This window comes from Dermacentor variabilis, chromosome 4 (assembly GCF_050947875.1).
Source record: "Dermacentor variabilis isolate Ectoservices chromosome 4, ASM5094787v1, whole genome shotgun sequence".
NCBI classification, from domain to species: domain Eukaryota; kingdom Metazoa; phylum Arthropoda; class Arachnida; order Ixodida; family Ixodidae; genus Dermacentor; species Dermacentor variabilis.
In genome coordinates, this window is record NC_134571.1 from 124,747,036 (window position 1) to 124,761,952 (window position 14,917).

The window sequence follows — 14,917 nt, forward strand, 5'->3', positions numbered from 1 at the left end:
CTGTCTCGATATCCAGGCCATGAATGTAACACATTATATGTACACTTTCTGTCAAGAGGATAAGAAAATGCAGCAAAGAAAAACTATCCAAGACTTGCCTGTTTCTGTCTCCTTAACAGTAATGGCCTGTACTGTCTTGTAGATTTGCCTTGAGTCCTTTGGCATGGCAAGCCAGGAGTGTCTGAGTGCCTCATCAGGGGTAACTCGGGTGTCGGGATTCCACCTTTGTTGATAAAGTGAGACATCTAGTTATTACAACTAACAACCACATGTAAAACAAACTTGTTTCATCTTCACATATCTATCCACAATGTCGTACCCCCTTACTCTCTGTCCTACCCTCTCAAATTAAGATTACAGTCACATTTTAACGAATACACCTATACGCTTTGGCACGCCCATTCACACCTTTCTAAGTTCCTCTGCATACTCACTCCACTTGACGAGTGTGGAGCTTAAGACTGTATATTTGTAGCAGACGCTTCCAGTTTCATCTCATTCAAAAGATCAACCAAGGAATCCCTCCATATTATCATCCCCTATTATACTTGCACACTCCATCCTCTTCTGTATTGACAACAACTTGTGGCTCTTGAGACTTGCAGTGTGACTGTGATTCGTGGTTCATCTAAAGAACTGATGAACCTTGACCTTTATATGAAAACCTTAATGTTGTGCTGTTGGAGTGAAAGACTGACAATGGCTTCCTGTAATTCAAGTTTTAGTTCACTATTTTACAGTCGAACTGCAAGCTCCCTTGGTGAAATATCTGTGCTACCTAGCACCACTTCACTGCTGTGCAAGATATTTGATCAGTAAAGGTGAAGCGCATGCTATGGAACTATAGCCTTCACACTTTTCTGAGAGATCTCTCTGAGATATGAGAATATCCCAAGTTTGCTAGGGCAGAAAGAAGCAGAAGATGCTGTTGTCATTCTTGTAGTTGTAACTGTTACAAAATAGAAAATTTTGCTTCTAATTAGCCAGTTATGCCAAAATTGTAGCTAAACAACAAGCACTAAACAAGAAAAAAATATACACAATACAAAAAAGTATTTTGCAGTGGGGGAAGAGAAAAGAAGCACCTGCTAAAAACACTACCAAGAACACAACACAAAGTTATACTTGCCTGTGTGTACATAGTAGCTGACTGAACCATGCATAATGTATGTGAAAGTTGTGATCCCAGATCTAGCTTTGATCAGAAGTAATTAATCCATGCAAGGTACTTGAAAAGTGCTACTCAAAATGCAAAGAAATGACCCAAGCAACTGCTTGTACATTTATTACATCACCTTATTCCTGTTATTTAAATTTTGTGTGGTGGTTGAGAAAACAGGAAGGAATTTTTTTATCCATTACGGTGGCATAAATGTGATGTCAACAAGTGCCATTGACGATTTAGTGCACGTTTAAGTATATCACTTACTAGATACGCTGCTGCCTGTCTCAGTCACTGTATGCTGACCGTCTCGTGCAGAACCCGACTTCAATTAACACAATGTTGACACACCTTTGACAAACAATAGGAAAACAGCAAGGGAGGTGGCGACATGCACAAGAATATGGAGTCAACAAACCCAACAGTACATGCTAGCCATTCTCATGATTGCGTTTTCTCGCACTTGTGTTGCTTTTTCACATGATCCCTTGCACTCACCACATTCCTGGTTTCACTCTTACCACTATTACGCTGATTCTACACGAGGCCATTCGGTTCATGAGGTGAACAGCTGACCTTCAGCATGCTTCTTCTTGGGTTAATTTTGTGCTATACGCACAAGAAAGTGCTGTGAGAAAGTGCTGCGAGAAAGTGCTGTAAAATTCCTCTCAGATGAAAATTCACCTAAGACGAAGAATCATATGCAGAAGGTCAGCTGTTAACCTCATGAACGTTGATGATATATACTAAGAATTCATGCCCTTGGCAATAGTTCATGCGCTACAATGAGTGCTGCACAAGGTGCATGAGCAATCATTGTGCTCATTCTGTCATCTCTAGGAACTAGGGCGGGTGGCACTCTATGGGCCGGTTACCATTAGCCCAATATATATATGTCCAACTGCACTAGTTGATTGCTGCCAGAAAGCAGTAATCAGTGTTGCTGTCATAGCAACTCGCTTCCCTCCACCCTCACCAGACCTCTCCTCCTTTTCATCAAAACCTCCATTTTTTTTTTTTGCCTGAAAGCTCATACCACCAGGCTATCTATGTGCTACAGCTGTTCATCTTATGCATCTCGTGTATTATCCATGTGAGGCACTCTACTATCACTGTATAATTTCATAGCCAGCTCCTCTCAAGCACATAATGTGGGACTGCTCAGCCGTCAACTTTTCATACACCGCTACCATTAAAATTTTAATAATGCCTGAGCACCCAAAGCACACTACATGAATCAGATTCATTAAAAAACTGCTGAATAGATGAAAGAGGGCCTTAAATTGACTTTCCTCCATGTTATCTGAGGACCCCAAATATATAGTGTCTCTATTATTCTAGCTTTATGCGAAATATTGCCTAATATCTATTTACGACTTCTGCAAGTGTTTGTACAAAAAAGATTTTCACATCTTAGTTTAGGCAATGAATGCACATTTGTCATAATCACAGCCTGAAGAAACGAATTGCTAAATGTGAATCAAAGTGACCAATCTTCCTTTTTCTTTGACAAACTAACAGACTAAGAAAAAGAGAAGGTCAACTACTTACACAAGGCAAAGGGAAAGGAAGTCGACGAACTCCTCGTCATTGCAGCCTAAAACAGCAGCCAGCGTTTTCGAGTTTGGTCTTCGCTTCTTTCCTTTGCTGTTCTGAGTTAGACGAGGAACGTTCTTCGAGTCTAACAAAGAAAAATAGGACAAATGTGAACACATGTCCTGAAGAATTGTTTCAAAAATCTTATAATTGTTCACTGGAGTATAGTTGTGCTGCTTGCCCCATTTCCTAGAGCCGTGGGGCAGAAACAAGAACCCAATTTCAGCCATGAAGGCCATATAGCTGCTTTACTTATGTCAGGCAGGACTTGTATACAGTCTTTGACCCTTTAAATATCCTAACTTGGTTTGTTTCTTTCTATAATATTTTATGTTTTCTTTCCTAAGATTCATTATCCCTCGTTTTGGGTTCCTTAACGTGCGCCCAAAGCACAGTACATGAGCATTTTTGCATTCTGCCCTTATCAGTATGAGATCACCACAACTGAGATCGAGCCAACAACCTCGCACTCAAAAATGCAACAGTGTGTAACCACCGAACTGCCAGTAGTGAGTGTCGCCACGTGAACTGCTTGCAATTATTTAATGCCACGAGGTAAAAATACATATTTATGCCACAAGAGAGAAAGAAGTGCCACGCACCGAAGAAGAGCCTCCTGCGTGTTGCCAGCTCGAGGACGCAAGGGGGTGGCATGCCAAGCACCTCCATGATGCAGGCCAACTGGTCAGCCTCATGTTCACCCGGGAACAAGGGAAGGCCTGTGTACAGCTCCGCAAGGATACAACCCAGGCTCCAGATGTCGATGGCAGTGCCATACGGAAGGCCAAGGATCACCTTTGTGCACAAAACAAGGAGATACGAATTGATGCACAACGTCATTGTCTTATGGAAGTGTCAAAGACCATGCAATGACCCTGAATGCCAGCAACCACCGCAACAAGTGTAGCGATGTGCGTGTACATGGTACACAACTTCAACATTACATCATCTAGCTGGTGTAATAACGCACAGGAAGACATTCTAGGACAAGAACTGGCTCCAGATGGTCAAATATTTCAAGGACTGAACCACAACCTGAATTTAATTGGCTAACACTGAACTGAGTTCGCGCGTGAAGTCTGCTTATAGGTAGCCATACCTGGCCCAATCTCTCTTTCCCTTATCCAGTTCCCCAAATAGACCTTGAGCTGAGCTGTCACTTAAATATGTTATCGGACTACTTTTTGTTGATTTAGTTGATTCATATTGCACTAAAAACATTAATGAATGTTTGTCCAGTCTACTTGTTTCTACCTCGGTTGCCGTCTCCATTTTGCACTCATTCATCTTTTCAGTACAATATTATTTATCCAGCTGATCTGACTTAAAATGTGATTGTGGGAGTTCAGTTCAGAATTAATGTTCTGCAACTGCTTAAACCTGCCTAATTTTCTCCTCTAACAAAAGACAGAATCATCACTCACTGATGCAGATATTGTCCTCACTTATCCACAGAATAAGGAAAATGCTGAGGTGCATCAAAGTATGGTGCCCACAAAGCGATGTCCTTTTTTTCAAATTTTGTGGTATTAAAGGGTGGTAATGTGAATGTGAGGAGGAACAAGAAAGCTCACCTCCGGGGAGCGGTAGAACCGAGACTGGATGTACGTGTAGACCCTTTGGTGTACAAAGCAGGAGCTGCCAAAATCTATCACCTTGATGGCGCTGCTGCCCCTCTGCTTGAGGAGAATATTTTCCTGTGTGGGCGTGTCACAAGAATGGGGAATAAGGTTGTCTCCTGTACTGTCGTATTCATTTGCTGTGAAATGCTTAACAACATCTTGGATTATGCAAGACAATGCACTCATGCCACTAAGGCCATGCTGTTATTGTCACTGCCTTGCATATGCTCTTCTACCCTCTTTGAATTTTTGCAGACTGTATGTCAGTTTCTGCAAAATTCTTTTTTACCTTTCTTTTTCTGCCTACTTCCTTTAATTTCACTTTGCTAAACTCCATCTGAAGTAGTGAGCCCTGCTGTGGTGTATGGGATAGACTTTTTCAGTTTGTATTAAAGTTCGTATAGTATCTGTCTCCAAAGCAAAAAAGAAAATTCCAGGATGCATATGAGTACACATCACAGACAATACAATTTGCACTTTTTAATTAGTAATACTCTGCAATAAGTGTTTCCGGTTAACTTTTAAATATTTTTGTTCATATTATCATCTTAATTCACGTTCTCCCTACCCCACTGCTGGTAACAGGCTGGAACACCGTAGTCCAGACCAACCTCTTTACTCTTATAATAAGTTTCTATCTCTCTCTCTGTGCTTGACAGCCCAGTAAAAAAAAATCATTGAGTCAAGTTGAATTTTTCAATAGGGCCCAACTGGTTCCAATTGGCCATCATGAGAAGTCCACTTGGTTCCAATTAAACATCACTGGAGCTTGGTATGCCAATTGGTCCCAAATGTAAGTCACTGGATGAGTAATCTCATGAAACAACAAAATAGTTGACAATAATACTAGCGCAAATATAATGTGAGTTTTCAAGTATAAGATCTTTGTATTCTGGCGTGATCAATGGAGAGAAGTGTTTGGCTTTCTGTCAAGTTAAAAAATCTATCTTGAAATTTTACAAATTTCTCATGAACTACTGGCACCACTAGGTCAACCAAATTTTGCTTACATATCTAGTACCTGACATGTATCTCTCCTAGTGAAGTGGCAAATGGTTGGTGTGTCAATGAATAGAATTGCCATAGAGTCTTCATACATGTGTAAGCTTCTCGAATGGAGTTTCAAGTTAAGCTTCTTTTATCTAAGCTTTCTTTTATTTCTTTGTTTTTTGTGTTGGTCCTAACTAGTCCTATCGAGAGACCAATTGAGTCCAACTGTGCTAAAAAATCCAATTTGTTCCAATTGGAAATTTCCAACTGGTTTGAGCAATTTCTTCTTTTGACTAGGAGCAAAATACTGGCACAATTCTATTTGCAGCTAATTATTCCACACTTTTATTGGTGAAAGGCATGCTAAGAAAGCACAGGCTGTCGTGTCACTCTGGGCTACACCTTCAATTACCAAACTATGCTGCTTATTACCCCACTCTGTGCAGTGAAGGCTAGGCCAGACGAGCCAGTTAGTCAATAACAAGAGTCGAGTGTCGCCTGGAAGGGAGCATGCATTGCCCATTGTGCACTGCTAGTGCTTTCATTCCATTCCATTCCATTCTATTCCATGCTTCCATTCTGTTAGCATCACATGGAGAGCAATTGGAGGGGGACAGTGGTGGAGCCGTTATATTCTGGTTCTCCTTTATGGTTAGCTGACGTGTCCTGGGGAAGTACTCTGTAAGAGTCCACCTATAGCGGACATGTACATTTCGTTTGCTATTGAAGTTCTGATTGGCTGGGCTGCGCTATGCGTCTGAGGCACCAGGCAACACAGCCAATCAGCACTTCAGCAGCAGATGAAATGGACATGTTCGCTAGGTGGAGTCTTACAGAGTACCTCCTCTGCAGCTTTCACTGCACTGCTCAGAGTTAGCGAGGTGAAGTATAAGGATCAAAGCCACTTGGAGTTTATGAAGGGCACCACGGTTACGAGGGCTGCTCAGAGTCCACTTACAGGTTTGAGATCACAGTGTATAATCCTCTCCCGATGGAGGAGCCGCAGGCATTGCACAAGGGAGTAGGCGAACCTCCTGATGAGATTCAGGCTGAAGCCCTGATAGCTGTTGTTCTTGACGAGCTCGTACAGGTTCATTCTGCATGACCGAGGTTGCACAGCATTGCGCAGAGCATTAATCATGGCACGCTGCAGCGCTTCATTGTCAAGTTCCTGAACCGAGTGAGCCCTAGCTAGCTGTGAAAAGGTATATGCTTCTTGAAAGCTTGAGAGCACGCTATCAATTCTCGACACATGTTCTTTCAAGTGCCACTTGTTCGTATTCACCATGCATGGTTTGCCTGCCAAACAACCACCATGAGCACATTATGTGTTTCTTTGGCATACCTGTAGTACGTGTATAGGTGGTTATTTTGATAACAGTAGCAACTTGTTGAAAAATACTGTGAACCGTATAATTTTGTGGTGCATATAATTCACAAAAGAAATAGAAGGCATATATATTGCTCATATTTAGGGCCATTAAATGCAGTTTTTTTAGCCTAGAATGCCAGCCCCTGCACAAAAATATTGTGGGATTTTCAGATTGTGTAAGTCTAGAAAATTAAAGATCGGCCTGCATTATAAAAGGACTTTACAGCATTTGAACATAGCACCCAACATTAGTCCTGTAGGCAACCGATAATTGCTGCTTGATGAATTATTTGCCAGTTAATAATTTACTTTCAAGAAAAACAGACTAAATAAACATACACAGGCTTGTGAAGTTCCACACATCCCATGCTTAAGCAATCCCTGCCTCTCAGCAGGACAAGTTAACGCTGCGTAAAATTACTGGCAGTAAGATTCCGTTTCACTTCGAAAATTGCCAGCTGATGAACAGAAAGAACTAGTACATTGCTGATATCACAGAGTGCAGTTATGAAAATTTGACACAGATATAGGCACAGCGCCAGTACCTCGGTATAAGTGATATTTCTGCCATACGAATGTTGTTCCATCGTTGTCTGAGGTAAATAGGAAGTGTGCAAAGCTGTGCATTAGCATCTGCCATATGAGAAAGGTCACTTACCCCATCAGTTCAAATGTGATGCATAAGTGGTTCCTAAAGTAGAAATAGTCATACATGTGTATGACGTTGTGATACTGGTCCTTATCCTTTTTCTTCAAGTGGTCTAATATCTTCACTTCAATGAGGGCCTGTTGATGAAACCTGAAATAATATTTCACAGAGTTGTATGCTTCATGTAATGCCTTCTCAGGGCGCAAAGGCAAAGGCTATATATAACAGGACGTACACCTCATATGTGTAAACAGTGGAAGTGCTATAGTGATTCTAAAATGAATCGCCCATTGGAACAGAATTGCAAGACCGTAAATATACTGATCACAAAAACCGGAAGTGATGTAATTACAAGATAAATACTACTAGGAAAGAATGCAGCAAGAAATGAGACGATGAGTTAGTTATGTGTATAAGTATAATTGATTTCTCCATGTCTAAACACCTCTAAAATGTTCACTCATCTACGTCGACTGATGCAGTGGTTGTGAGCAGGCTTGCGCCCTGATGTTGAAGTGGCTGCTTACTTCCTTCTTGGGAAAATGTTGTCATTTTTACATGAGATCCGACTCTGGCCACGTGCCCAAAGTGGCACGGAATGAACACAGCACACTCCTTCACAATGAGGACACGTTGCACTGATATCCCTCAAGAATTCTGCAGACACGCACGCTTTCTTCACTCAAGAAAAGAAAGGTGTCGGCATGCAAATACGGCACCGGCTGATCCTTATCTGATGAGGTAGCAATCTTGTACACATATCTTATATGCATGACACTCAAACAAACAAACACACACACATACAGCCACTGAGCCACAGGCTCAGAGGCTATGGCATACGACATTCTGCTTCAAAGCATAAGGTTGCAGCTTCAATTCCTGTCTGCAGTTGCCACAATTCCAACAGAGGCAGAATGTAGTCGAATGATAATGTTTAGGGTATAGTACGTGTGCACATTAAATGAACTCCCAAACAGCAGAAACTAATCTGGAGCCTTCTATCATGACATCTAGCTCTCACAACCCCAGTGTTGCTACTGCAAATAAAAAAATAAATAAATAAGAAAATATGCCCAAGCAGTCAATATAATTTTATTCACCTAATCTGCACATTCCTTGACATTCCCACTGGCACTTCCCAGACCCTGATATATATTAACCTATGCCGGTAGTCAGCATTTGGACACAAATTAAATGACTTTGATTCATATATCCACATACGCCTGATCATGTCTCTAATTACGTAACATATATATTAACCACAGTGGCCCCTTATATGAGCAGGGACACGATGAACCAAAGAAACAGCTAGCGTGCTATATAAAATCACAGTCCGTAAATACACTGAGAGGGTTTCTGTGTGGGCTTATGCATAAATGCTGCAGTATAGAACAATCACAAAATGGCGTAAAGGAGACAGTTGCAAAGCTGGAAACTTGTCAAAAATGAATTTCAACTTGAGCATAATGTTATTATAAGGCTGTCCCTTCAATCGATTTCCACGTTCGAACCATGAATGGTCACTGAAATGAAGCTAGAATCATAGAGTGTGTTCTCAATGAAATGATGTCAACCATCCCACATTAACTGCACTATCCATGGCTTTTATGAACAGATGGGTAAATAAGTTCAACTGGAAGTTGCATAGTGCATCACTATCATCATCATCATCATCTCATATCATGTCCACTGCAGGACGAAGGCCTCTGCCTACGATCTCCAATTACCTCTGTCCTGCACAAACTGATTCCAGCTAGCGCCTGCAAATTTCTTAATTTCATCACCCCACCTAGTCTTCTGCCGCCCTCGACTGCGCTTCCCTTCTCTGGGCACCCATTTTGTAACCATAATGGTCCATCGGTTATCTAACCTATGCATTACATGACCTACCCAGCTCCATTTCTTTTGAGACATTTCACACAGATTTTGGTGCGAATGACTAACTTTAGCTGTACCCTACGCGTCTACAAAATTTGTCCAAACTGTTTCGGGGCCCTTCAATGTCAATCAGAATATAGCTATCCCTGTTTGCTCTCTGACCCGCATGTGCACCGCTCTCTTCCTGTCTCTTAATGTTACGCTTAACTTTCTTCGTTCCATCACTCTTTGCACGGTCCTTATTTGTTTTGGGGCTTCTTTGTCAGTCTCCAAGTTTCTGCCCCATATATCAGCACCAGTAGAATGCATTGATTGTACACCTTTCTTCTTAATGATAATGGTAAGCTTCCAGTTGCATGGTACAAGGTGTTCAAAAATTTTTTTTTTAAATCCCTTTGTTATGGCATTTGTCAAAGCTTACATAGGTAATGAACTTCAACAATTATTAATGTGTTTTTGGAAGAATAAATAAATAAATAAACAGGCGTAGGTCATAATGGCGGTCAATCAACTATGTAAAACAAGATTTCCTTGTCCATTGTTTTGCCTTGTGTAGAACTGGGCTGTGCAATAGCCCGATACAACTCAAGTCTGCAGTGAAGCCCCGCCCACGCCCTCATAACCGCCAGCCACTGTTCCTCCGCGAAGCTGCAAATAGTTCAGACTTCAAACTTCCCCTAGCTGTTACCTAAATAAGGCGGTAACCACAAACATAAAATTATAAGCGCGTAATTTCGCACTTTCTCACTCGTCTATTATACTGTGGCGGTGAAAGCCTAATTCTTTATTGAACTGAAATAAAACGCATGCTTCGCTGCAACTATTTATTGTCAAGTTTCACTTCAGTTGGCAGTGAAGTTTCATGAGTAAAATGGGGTCAGCGGTAGACAGAACTGCGCCACCGACTTCTGAAGAGTGAAAAGCTCGGATTTCCTACACTTTGTCCATGTTTCTTGCACACCTACTTCATTGCTTCCGCCGTTGAAAAGACTCTTCAAGAACAGCAGACGCTCCGGAGGCACCGGAGGCTCCGGTGTCAAGTACGACGCCATTTTGAAATGGTCGCATGACGAGCGCATGACGACAATTTTGTTTGCTTCTGTGATTGGCTGGCGGAGTAACAATCCCGCGCGGTCCATGTGCCTTGGCTGCCAACTGCTGTTTTTTAAAGTTGTATCCTACTATAACTCGCCTAAATCACCACGCTGTTAAATTAAAAATAAATATTGCATTATTATTATTATTATTATTATTATTATTATTATTATTATTATTATTATTATTACTACTACTACTACTACTACTACTACTTAAAGTGGCCTAGCGGCATCATTTAAAACAGACACAAGCCAAACCACACAATAAAAGAATGCGCATACTGACTTTACCATTGTTCTAAACAATTACGGTCAACCAGCTATAATTAGTTTCGGAATATGCAACTGAAAAGGGTGAAAGCAATATAATCGACATAAAAAATTTCAAAATGCCCGCGGTGGCAGGTTGTGAGAAAATATCGAGAGATGGCGCCACAAGGTCAAGCTTGTTGCAGTGGGTTTTGCCGTACTACAGCAAGATACATATAATTATGTACTTCGGCTCAGAGTACTTAATTTGCTTCCAGGGATGTGAGCACACGTAGCCCTCGATTTTATTTTGGTTATTTAGTATTTCACAAGACATCTGTGCCAAATTTGGTTATGGTAGCGTGCGGCGACGTTCTCCGCCTACCTGTTTGTTGTCTTCACAGGGGCCCGAGAATTTTTGGTGGTGCTTACTCCGAAACACTACTGCCAGGGTAGCTAAAAGGTGTACGGTGGCTTCTAGCCACCGTATTACTGCAGTGAATCTTCCCCTACTCTGTGGGTCAGCTAAAACGCCTACACGTTAGGTGGCCTTTAAATAAAGGCAGGCGTGTTTGGAAGTTACGTTCGAGTGACATAATACCATGGCAAATAAAAATGACATGAGAAAATTAAGCAAGGAACAAAAATATATATATTAAATAACACACTTAACTCGTCACTCGTTAAAAAACGGCGGACCAGCTGTCAGGATGGCCGAGTGGTCTAAGGCGCCAGACTCAAGGCACTGCCTTCCCCTTGATAAGGGCATGGGAATTCTGGTCCACGAATGTGGGCGTGGGTTCGAATCCCACTTCTGACACACTTTTTTTTTTCCCCCAGTGCTGAACAGTGATCATTTAGCAGGTTATAACGTCAGTTGTCCTGCGTTTTCGAATAGTCAACGCCGCTTGTTCATGCCACCTTTTTTTCTTTTTCTGCTGACCAAACCTCGGCTAAATGTTTTGCCGAAACACCCAATAATATACGTGAAAAATATGTTGGATTTAAAAGTCATTACCTGTGTTATTTCATGCAAATATAAATGTATTAATTCATTATTATAAAAGTTTTCAGGCAAGTAGGTTCCCATGTGTTTGAGTGCTGCGAAATTACCGCAGTTGGAGTTAAGCGGCATCTTAACTGCGGAATTCAAGCTCCTAGCAGTCCTATGATATGTCGATAACATCGCACTGATTAGAAAATCGGTCGAGATATATTACTATGGCGGCAGCCTGATTCTACAAAGGAAAGTAAATTACGAGGAGAAGAAAATGGCGATTTGGTGTATTTACGGCAGTTACAATAGCGACAAATAGGGCAATTTACTCGGAGATTTCGACTGCTGTGCAGTAGAGTTGCTGCACATGCTCCAGGGGAGCATATGCAGTAACTACATCACGAGTACAAGCCAGCTAGGGGGCCAATCATTGTGCCAACCATTGTGCCGACAAGCGACTGTGGGTAGAATGAGATTCCAGAAATTTGCAAGATTCCCCACTTTTGTTCCCCGGCCACGTCAGCAAAGGAGACGGGAAAAATCCTTATTGAACGAACAAATAGCTCGGTTGCAGGAGCTTTCTGACAAGAAATATCAGTTTCCATTTACACAACCAGGCGCGAGCTGACGCCGGCGCGTACGTGTGGGTAATACATTGTTTTATTTGATGTATAAGATATCCATTTGATTAGTCTGATAGTAAGTGAGTTAGTGAGTGAGGAAACTTTATTGCAGGTCCGGCGAGGATGCGAACTCGTCGCACACCCGGCTAGTCGCACGTCGGGACCGTCAGGTCTAGCTCACCTGCCCGGCCGCGGGCACGCCGGACAGCCAGGATTTGCTTTTCTAGAGCGGGGCTACGCAGAAGCGAGTCCCACCCTCCTTGATGCACTTGTGGTATGTCGACCCGCACTCCCAGAGCATGTGCGCTAGAGTGGAGGTCTGCCCGCAGGAGGGGCAGGCGTCGTCGCGATACACGTCCGGGTAAGCCTCGTGGAGAACGGACAGACACGGATACGTGCTGGTCTGCAGAAGTCTAAGCGAAACGGCTTCCGCCCTATTCAAATTGCAGTGAGGGGGTGGAAAGACCCTTATAGACATGCAGAAGAATTTAATGATGTCGTTGTGAGTAGCGGGAGCGTCCCTGTGGCCGTAGGGAGGAGGGGAGTCGGTGCTTCTTGCAGAGGAAGCGCGGTCGGTGAGGTCACGCGCAGCCTCGTGAGCAGACTCATTGAGATTCGGGGAAGCACCCTCGACCGACCCTACGTGAGCGGGAAACCAGTGGATTGAATGGTGCGTGAGAGCATATCGACTCGAGCTGCTAAGAAGACGAGCAGCTAGCTTGCTTGGCGATGCAAGCAAGTTGCTTCTGAAAAGCCCTAACTGCCGTTTTGAAATCGCTATATATCTCGGACCCACAACCGTCTAACAGGCCGAGAGCGATGGCGGCTCGCTCGGCGACACCGGGGTCTGAAGTGCGAATGGAGGCACTATTGGATATCTTGCCACTGGAGTCGACCACAACGATGGCAAAGGTCTTCCCATCGCTGTACTCCGCGGCGTCGACGAAGCTTGCTCTAATGTCTCGTTGCTTGATCTGTTTGAGGATGGCTGCTGCTCCGGCCTTGCGTCTGCCCTCGTTATGGACGGGATGGACGTTTCAGGGCACAGGGGCAACTTCGAACTTGTCTCGAATGTACCTAGGGATCGGGGTACTGACCATCGGGAATCCCACAGGGTGGTAACCCAGCTCTTCGAGGATGTGTTTACCTGCCGCTGTGGTGCTCAGGCGAGTGAGTTGCGCGCGTTCTTGGGCTTCGGCAATATCCTCGGCAGTGTTATGCACCCCCAGCTTGAGGAGATCCTCGGTATGGGTCCTGATGGGTAGCCCGAGAGCCCCCTTGACCACTTTGCGGATGAGAGCGTTGAGCTTGTCTCACTCCGCTCTGAGCCAGTTAATTGTGCATAGAAATTGTGTATGTAAAGTGACATAGTACGAAGGCATTGATAAGCCTGAGGAGATTGTTTTCCTTCATTCCTCGGTGCCGGTTTGCTATTCTGTGAACGAGGCGGAAAGCGTTGTCCGTCTTTGCGATGACCTTGCGGAGAGTCTGATAGTACAATTGATTATTAGTTTCCTGTCAGTGCGACGGGAATTCGCATTGGGCACGTATTAGTATAAAGGTAATTTGTATCAGTGCACATACAGTGTGATAGTGCTTGCGGATATAAAATAGAGATATGTATTAGGTTAATCGTGACCTAGCATTCTCGATGAGAAAGTAACGAGAGCAGAGTTTTCAACAAAAGGAAACGCAAGCAAGGCATGATATTATTATGGTGAGGCAAAGGTGCGCCCCAAAGGGTGTTCGGTGGATCTCTTACTCCTAGACAGGAGTAGGTTTACTCTGCCCATGTGCCAGTATCGTAGCCAGAAATTTGTTCCTGTCGGGCCACGCACATTACCGAGGATGGGGAGGGAATGAAGCGAAGGGAAGGAAAGGATAAGGAAGGGGAAGGGAGCATACTGACAAAAACATTTCGCGGGGGGGCACGTGCCCATTGTACTACCCCTATCCGGAAGTCTGCGGGAAACCTCGACAGAAGCGACATTGTGCGGGGAAAGAGCTCTTGAAATTTAATTAATATTTGGGGTTTTACGTGCCAAAACCACTTTCTGATTATGAGGCACGCCGTAGTGGAGGACTCCGGAAATTTTGACCACCTGGGGTTCTTTAACGTGCACCTAAATCTAAGCACACGGGTGTTTTCGCATTTCGCCCCCATCGAAATGCGGCCGCCGTGGCCGGGATTCGATCCCGCGACCTCGTGCTCAGCAGCCCAACACCATAGCCACTGAGCAACCACGGCGGGTTAGCTCTTGAAATTTAACAAAATTACAAATGGAGTTTTAATTCGTTTTAATGTGCCCAATTTGCTATCCCTTTGTATATCACACGCATTCCTCCGAAATAAAAAAAAGGTGTCTCTCTAAAGTAATAAGTTATAGTCTACTTTAATATTTTTGTGGAGTCTCCACGGTAACCTGCCTTATACTATCTCGTAAAAAAAAAAAAAAAAAATCTGGGCTTTTAAGTGCCGCCACCACGGGCAGTCATGCCATTTAAAAATGGAGAGAGCACACGCTAAAGTGAGCTTTCTTGTCTCGTTAGTGTGCACCGTTTTCGTTTAATTCTGTTTCTTAAAAGATGACAGAGTCCGCTGTGAGAGCCTGCTGATACGTTCGACACGTGCAAGATAGCTTGCACGTGACGTCACGTCTCACTCTGATGGCTCTCCGATAA

The 14,917-nt window shown here is 43.3% G+C and overlaps 1 protein-coding gene and 1 non-coding gene across 2 annotated transcripts in view; one reads left to right on the forward strand and one right to left on the reverse strand.

The window, feature by feature from the left end:
* LOC142579719 (dual specificity tyrosine-phosphorylation-regulated kinase 4-like) overlaps nucleotides 1-14,917 on the reverse strand; it is a 247,544-nt gene that overhangs the window by 11,632 nt on the left and 220,995 nt on the right. Inside the window, exons 6-11 of the mRNA XM_075690211.1 lie at nucleotides 7,401-7,541; nucleotides 6,329-6,467; nucleotides 4,333-4,455; nucleotides 3,361-3,553; nucleotides 2,714-2,843; nucleotides 95-223 (exon numbers count right to left, since the gene is read on the reverse strand). Of these exons, the coding sequence (XP_075546326.1) occupies nucleotides 95-223; nucleotides 2,714-2,843; nucleotides 3,361-3,553; nucleotides 4,333-4,455; nucleotides 6,329-6,467; nucleotides 7,401-7,541 (855 nt within the window). The remainder of the gene's footprint in view (nucleotides 1-94; nucleotides 224-2,713; nucleotides 2,844-3,360; nucleotides 3,554-4,332; nucleotides 4,456-6,328; nucleotides 6,468-7,400; nucleotides 7,542-14,917) is intronic.
* Nucleotides 11,320-11,435, forward strand: TRNAL-CAA (transfer RNA leucine (anticodon CAA)). The gene is made up of 2 exons: nucleotides 11,320-11,357; nucleotides 11,390-11,435. It is a non-coding gene; the product is annotated as a tRNA-Leu (tRNA).